The following is a 4,792-nucleotide window of genomic DNA, read 5'->3' as shown; positions in this document are numbered from 1 at the left end:
TCCAGGCCAACGCGCGCTCGACCGTCTTCAACTACGTACGCGCCATTCGATCTGCCAGACAGAATATGTTACAGTGTTACTAGGCACGCAGCACGCCTCTCCTGGCCGCCTGCATCAACGGCCACGTCGAGGTGCTCCGCGTGCTCCTGCAGTTCGATACGGAGCTCGAGGCGTACAACGACGACGGCTGGTCTGCGCTCATGTACGCGTCCGCGATGGGCCACTACGAGTGCGTCAAGCTCCTCCTTGGGAAAGGCGCGCGCGTCCAGGCCGTCTCGTCGGTGCGACACGCAATCTTTTCCAGTGTTTTTCATCATCCAGTGGATCTAGAACGGCTCGACAGCGCTTCTGGTCGCGACGCGCAAGGGGTACCACGATGTGGTGCTGCTTTTGCTCCAGCACAAGGCGCCGGTCGACGCCACGTTCAACACGGTGCGTTGTCGCTTCCTCGAACTTTCTGAGAAGACGCGCAGGGCGGTTTGACGTCGCTCATGGTGGCCGCGACGCAAGGCTACTTGAGTATTTTGCAGCTCTTGCTGCAGTTCCACGCCAATTTTACGCTGCGCAACCACGTACTCTCTTTCTATAAAGTATCAACGTATCAAGTGAGGAGGCTAGGACGGCAAGACGGCGCTCGATCTCGCGACCGAGAAGAACCACATGAGCTGCCGGTCGCTCCTCGACATGCGCGAGCGTCACCCGTTGCTGTACTTTGCCAAAGTTGGCCAGCTCAAGCCACTCCAGCAGCTCGTGCGCCAGCACGTGGATATCGAAGACCGCGACGAGGTACATTCGGTTAAACCAATTCGTCTAAACAAGTACATGGTGTCTAGCTCGGGAAAACCGCGCTCATGTACGCCGCGGGCTCCAACCAAGTGGCCATTGTCGAGTATCTCCTGAGTCTCCAAGTGGCCGTCGACGCCTGCGACAACGTACAGTCCCGATTCCTTTCGGTACTGATTTAGAGAATTGTAGAACGGCATCGACGCGCTGGCCATGGCCGTGGGCGACTGCCGGCACTTGCTTGAGCGCGAAATGCTCTACCGCGTCGTCAAGTCGGGCGACCTGTCGACGTTCCGAGACATTCTTACGCAGAACCCGACCATGGACATTGAGCAGCGCAACCCGGTACTACGATGTTTCGTATCAACTTGATACAACTATGACATTTCTTAGCACGGAACGACGCTGCTGATGCTCGCGGCGCAGTACGGCCATGCCGACATGACCAAGCTGCTCCTCGACCGCAACGCTAACCTCAACGCGGAAGAGACGGTGCCGTGGCGTTGGGTGTACTTGAGTGTGCGAATTCCGACCTAGGACGGGTCCAACGCGCTCTTTTACGCGACCGACAACAACCACAAGGTCTGCCGCGCGCTCCTCGAGAAGGAAATGGCGTTCCGCGAGCGCTACCCGCTTCTGTACCACGCTCGCTGCGGTATCCCCTCTCGAGGCAAACCGAGTCGAACGATGATCTCTGCGCAGGCGACGTGGCCAAGGCGGCGCTGGTGCTCGATACCGACGCCGACCCCGACGAGCGCGACGAGGTACTGCACTCTTGAGAGAAAAGAAAAAAGGCGATGCGAACATGCAGGACGGCTGGTCGGCGCTCATGTACGCAGCCTCCTTGGGCCACACAGCCATGATCCAGCTGCTTCTGGAGCGCAACGCGCAGATCGGCGGCACGGACAAGGGCGGCAAGACCGCGTTCATGGTCGCCAAGGACAAGGCCGTGTTCGTCAAGCTCATTCTGGAGAAGAACGCGACCGAGCTGCGCTTCAACGAGCTCATGTTCAAAGGTCGTCGCATTGTACTCTGTGTACTGGATAAGCGAATGGGCGATGCGTCTAGGCGCGATCGAGTGCGACCCCAAGCTCGGCAAGGAGATCCTCAACGCCTTTGTCGTCGAGAGCGGTCGCTACAGCCTCGAGTTTCGCGACGTACGTGGCGGGCTCGTGGGCGCATTTCTTTATGTAGTATTACCTGTAGCTGGATCGCATTTACGGCCGGGAAACGATCCAGCAGAGCGCGCTCTACTCGATTCTCAACCTCGAAGGCGACGACGAGGCCGAGCAGGGCGTCAAGCAGCACTGCCTCCAGCATGTCGTCATGCGCCGCGTGCTCCAGCTCAAGTGGGAGGTAACACTTCCCATCTTCCTTGTGCACTGGGTAAGGGAATTCTTTTGAACTAGTTTTTTGCTCAGCGCATGTACATTGAGCAGTTCCTCATGTACATTCTGCTGCTGGCGTCGTCCGTGCTCTCGGGTTGTCTCTACCAGCTCGACGACGCGGCCGAAGTGACGCCGCCGCCCGTCTTCAAGGACATTTCCAACGTCATTTGGCAGCGCAACAAGACGTCGACCAACGGCACGCGGTCGCTCATCGCCGTCATCTCGTTCCCGACCGCAAGCAATGGCACGTCGTCCACGCAGACGACGACGACGAACGCGACCTTCGACACGGACACGTTCCGCTTTGGCATCATGGTGCGTTTTTTGTCGAAATTTTACGAAACTTTACGAAACTTTACGAAACTTAGCTCTGGAGCATCCTCTGCGTGTGGGTCGTCGTGTCGTACGTGATCGCGCACTATGGTCTCAAGCCCAAGCGGCTCTGGAGCCTCGCGCGCTGGTCCCGCGACGGCACGTACAGCGGCTTTTTTGCGTTTTTGTTGCGGGTGCGTTGCCACTTCGATTTTTTATTTTTTCAAAACGGGTATGGGGCTAGGGTACGTACATTGGGGTCAACTGGCACGAGCACATCCCCGACTTTCCCGTGTGGCAGTCGCATGCCAAGCGGCTCCTCGTCGCCCACGCGCTCTTCTGGAGCGTTGTCGTGAGCATCCCGATTTGCCTCTGCATTCTGCACCTCGACGACGCCACGATCCGCGGCTATAAGAACTGGTACCAGGCCATCAACAACCTCGTGCTGTGGGGCATCGCCATGTACTTTTGCTACTGGGAGTACAAGGAGCTCTTGGGCTACGGCCTCCGCAAGTACTTTAGCCTCGTCAACGCGACCCAGATGAGCGTCTACCTGCTCATCATCTTTGTCTACGTGCCGTGCCAGCTCGGCCTCTCGCACGCGAGCATGCTCCGCGAGTACCAGGTACAACAATGACGACGCGATGCAGGGTCTTAAAGTACCGTATAGCTCTGCCTCGTGGGGTTTCTCTGCCTCGCGCTCTGGATCTTGTTTCTGCAGCAACTCGAGGTGCACCCGACGACCGGATACCTCTTGCCCATGATGCGCCGCCTCCTCCAAGACAGCATGCGGTTCCTCATTCTGTATGGCGTCTTCCAAGGTGCATACAGTGTATGACGCTACGGTGTCCTGATACTACTGCGGGTGTAGCGGGTTTGACGTGCGCGTACTACATTTTACTGCAAGGCAGCGAAGGCTACGAGTCGTTTCCAGCGACTTTCGTCACGGTGTTCTTCGTGCTCTTTGGGCAGATCCAGACCGGCCCGATCGATGTACGAATTGATACTTTGATACGATCGCGGATTCGAAGCCGTCGTAGGCGCTGAGCGACGACCAGCCCGTCTTGTATGTCTTCGCAATGGGTCTCCTCATGTTCCACATGGCGATCGCGATCGTGCTCCTCCTCAACGTGCTCATCGCCATGATGAACAACACGCTGGACGAGGGCCTCGAGAAGGCCAAGCTCGAGGCGCTAGCGAGCTACGCCAACTGCATCCTCCGGCTCGAACTCAGCCTCGCACCCCAGGAGCGCAACGAGATGATCTACGTTATCAAGCCCAAGTTCCTCCACCGCCACCAGTCCCGTGCGTTGATGCCAATCTAGGATCGAGGATGAACTGACGGCGAGGAGTGTAGTGCTGCCGGACGATGTCGACGCGCCGGCGCGCCGCCTGAGCTTCCGCAGCGCCAACCTCCGCATGCAGTCGCTGGCGACCGACGAGGCGAAGCCGCTGGTCGTGCCCCGGCCAACGCCGCAGCCCTCGTCGGGCCGGCACACGGGCATTTTGAACCCGTCGTTTCGGCAGATCGTGCTCAAGTCGGACTACAAGGTGGGGTTTGAAGCGCCGGTGGATGCCCACCAAGAGTGGATGACCGAGATGCGGGGTGTGATCAGCACGATGAAGAAGGACCACGCGACCCAGATGCAGCAGCTCAAGGCGCAGCTCAACGATATCACGCGGCTCATCCAAGAGCTCGAGATGGCGCAGAACCCGCGCGCGGGTCTCACCAGCTCCTCCATGCAGTGGTAGACAACTTCAACACCCAATATGGTTTTAGTGGGTTTATACGTTTAAACGCCGTCTGCGGTATAAAACGCGTGGTTGGACGCAACCGCTTTGCGTCAAAGGCCAGGATTGGGCGACGTGACGTTGAGATTGCACCAACCAAATCCCATTTCGTTGGCAGGAGCACGATGGCCAAGGGCGGGAAGAAGAAGGGCGGGAAGCGCAAGCGCCATGCGTGGGACGACGAGGACAAGCAGCCGGCGATGGCCACCGAGCCCGCGCCCAAGAAGAAGTTCGACTCGATGTTCGCGCAGTGGAAGAAGACCAACGTCAACCGGCGCAACACGCAGCGCGACAAGGCGCTCACGTACGAGCAGGTCAAGGCGCAGCAGTACAACGAGCTGCGCAAGGCCACCAAGGGCCGCCGCGGCGACGACGACGAAGACGACGAGCGCGATGGCAGCGACCATGGCAGCGGCTCGGGCAGCGACGACAGTGCGTCCGAGGTCGACGAGGACGTTGCACCCACGCGCAAGAAGGCGTCGACGTTCCAGTCGTTTGTGTCGCTCTTCCACGCGGCG

At 58.9% G+C, this 4,792-nt stretch overlaps 2 protein-coding genes across 2 annotated transcripts; both read left to right on the top strand.

The window, feature by feature from the left end:
- The first annotated feature begins 83 nt into the window (after positions 1-83).
- On the top strand, positions 84-4,265 carry SPRG_17493 (hypothetical protein). The gene is made up of 14 exons (XM_012356809.1): positions 84-281; positions 331-432; positions 474-572; positions 1,177-1,275; positions 1,595-1,799; positions 1,852-1,940; positions 1,990-2,139; positions 2,193-2,486; positions 2,540-2,677; positions 2,728-3,108; positions 3,154-3,304; positions 3,355-3,476; positions 3,524-3,788; positions 3,841-4,265. Exons 1-14 carry the CDS (start codon positions 201-203, stop codon positions 4,233-4,235), a joined length of 2,571 nt encoding a protein of 856 aa, XP_012212199.1. The 5' UTR covers positions 84-200; the 3' UTR covers positions 4,236-4,265.
- A 134-nt stretch (positions 4,266-4,399) lies between these two features.
- SPRG_17491 (hypothetical protein) lies at positions 4,400-4,771 on the top strand (the record flags this gene model as incomplete). The annotated part of the gene is made up of 1 exon (XM_012356808.1): positions 4,400-4,771. A coding segment is annotated over one exon (372 nt), but the record flags the coding sequence as incomplete, so codon positions are not given.
- Positions 4,772-4,792: the final 21 nt, after the last annotated feature.

This window comes from Saprolegnia parasitica (assembly GCF_000151545.1).
Source record: "Saprolegnia parasitica CBS 223.65 unplaced genomic scaffold supercont2.594, whole genome shotgun sequence".
NCBI classification, from domain to species: Eukaryota; Oomycota; class Saprolegniomycetes; order Saprolegniales; family Saprolegniaceae; genus Saprolegnia; species Saprolegnia parasitica.
This window is presented reverse-complemented; position numbering and strand designations above follow the sequence as displayed.

What these genes read in the sequence shown, in the direction of transcription:
- SPRG_17493 (XM_012356809.1), top strand. Translation starts at nt 201, where the DNA reads ATGTACGCGTCCGCGATGGGCCACTACGAGTGCGTCAAGCTCCTCCTT. An exon ending in TCGACGCCACGTTCAACACG is followed by an intron (nt 433 to 473) that starts GTGCGTTGTCGC and finishes GAAGACGCGCAG; the next exon opens with GGCGGTTTGACGTCGCTCAT. An exon ending in CAACGAGCTCATGTTCAAAG is followed by an intron (nt 1,800 to 1,851) that starts GTCGTCGCATTG and finishes CGATGCGTCTAG; the next exon opens with GCGCGATCGAGTGCGACCCC.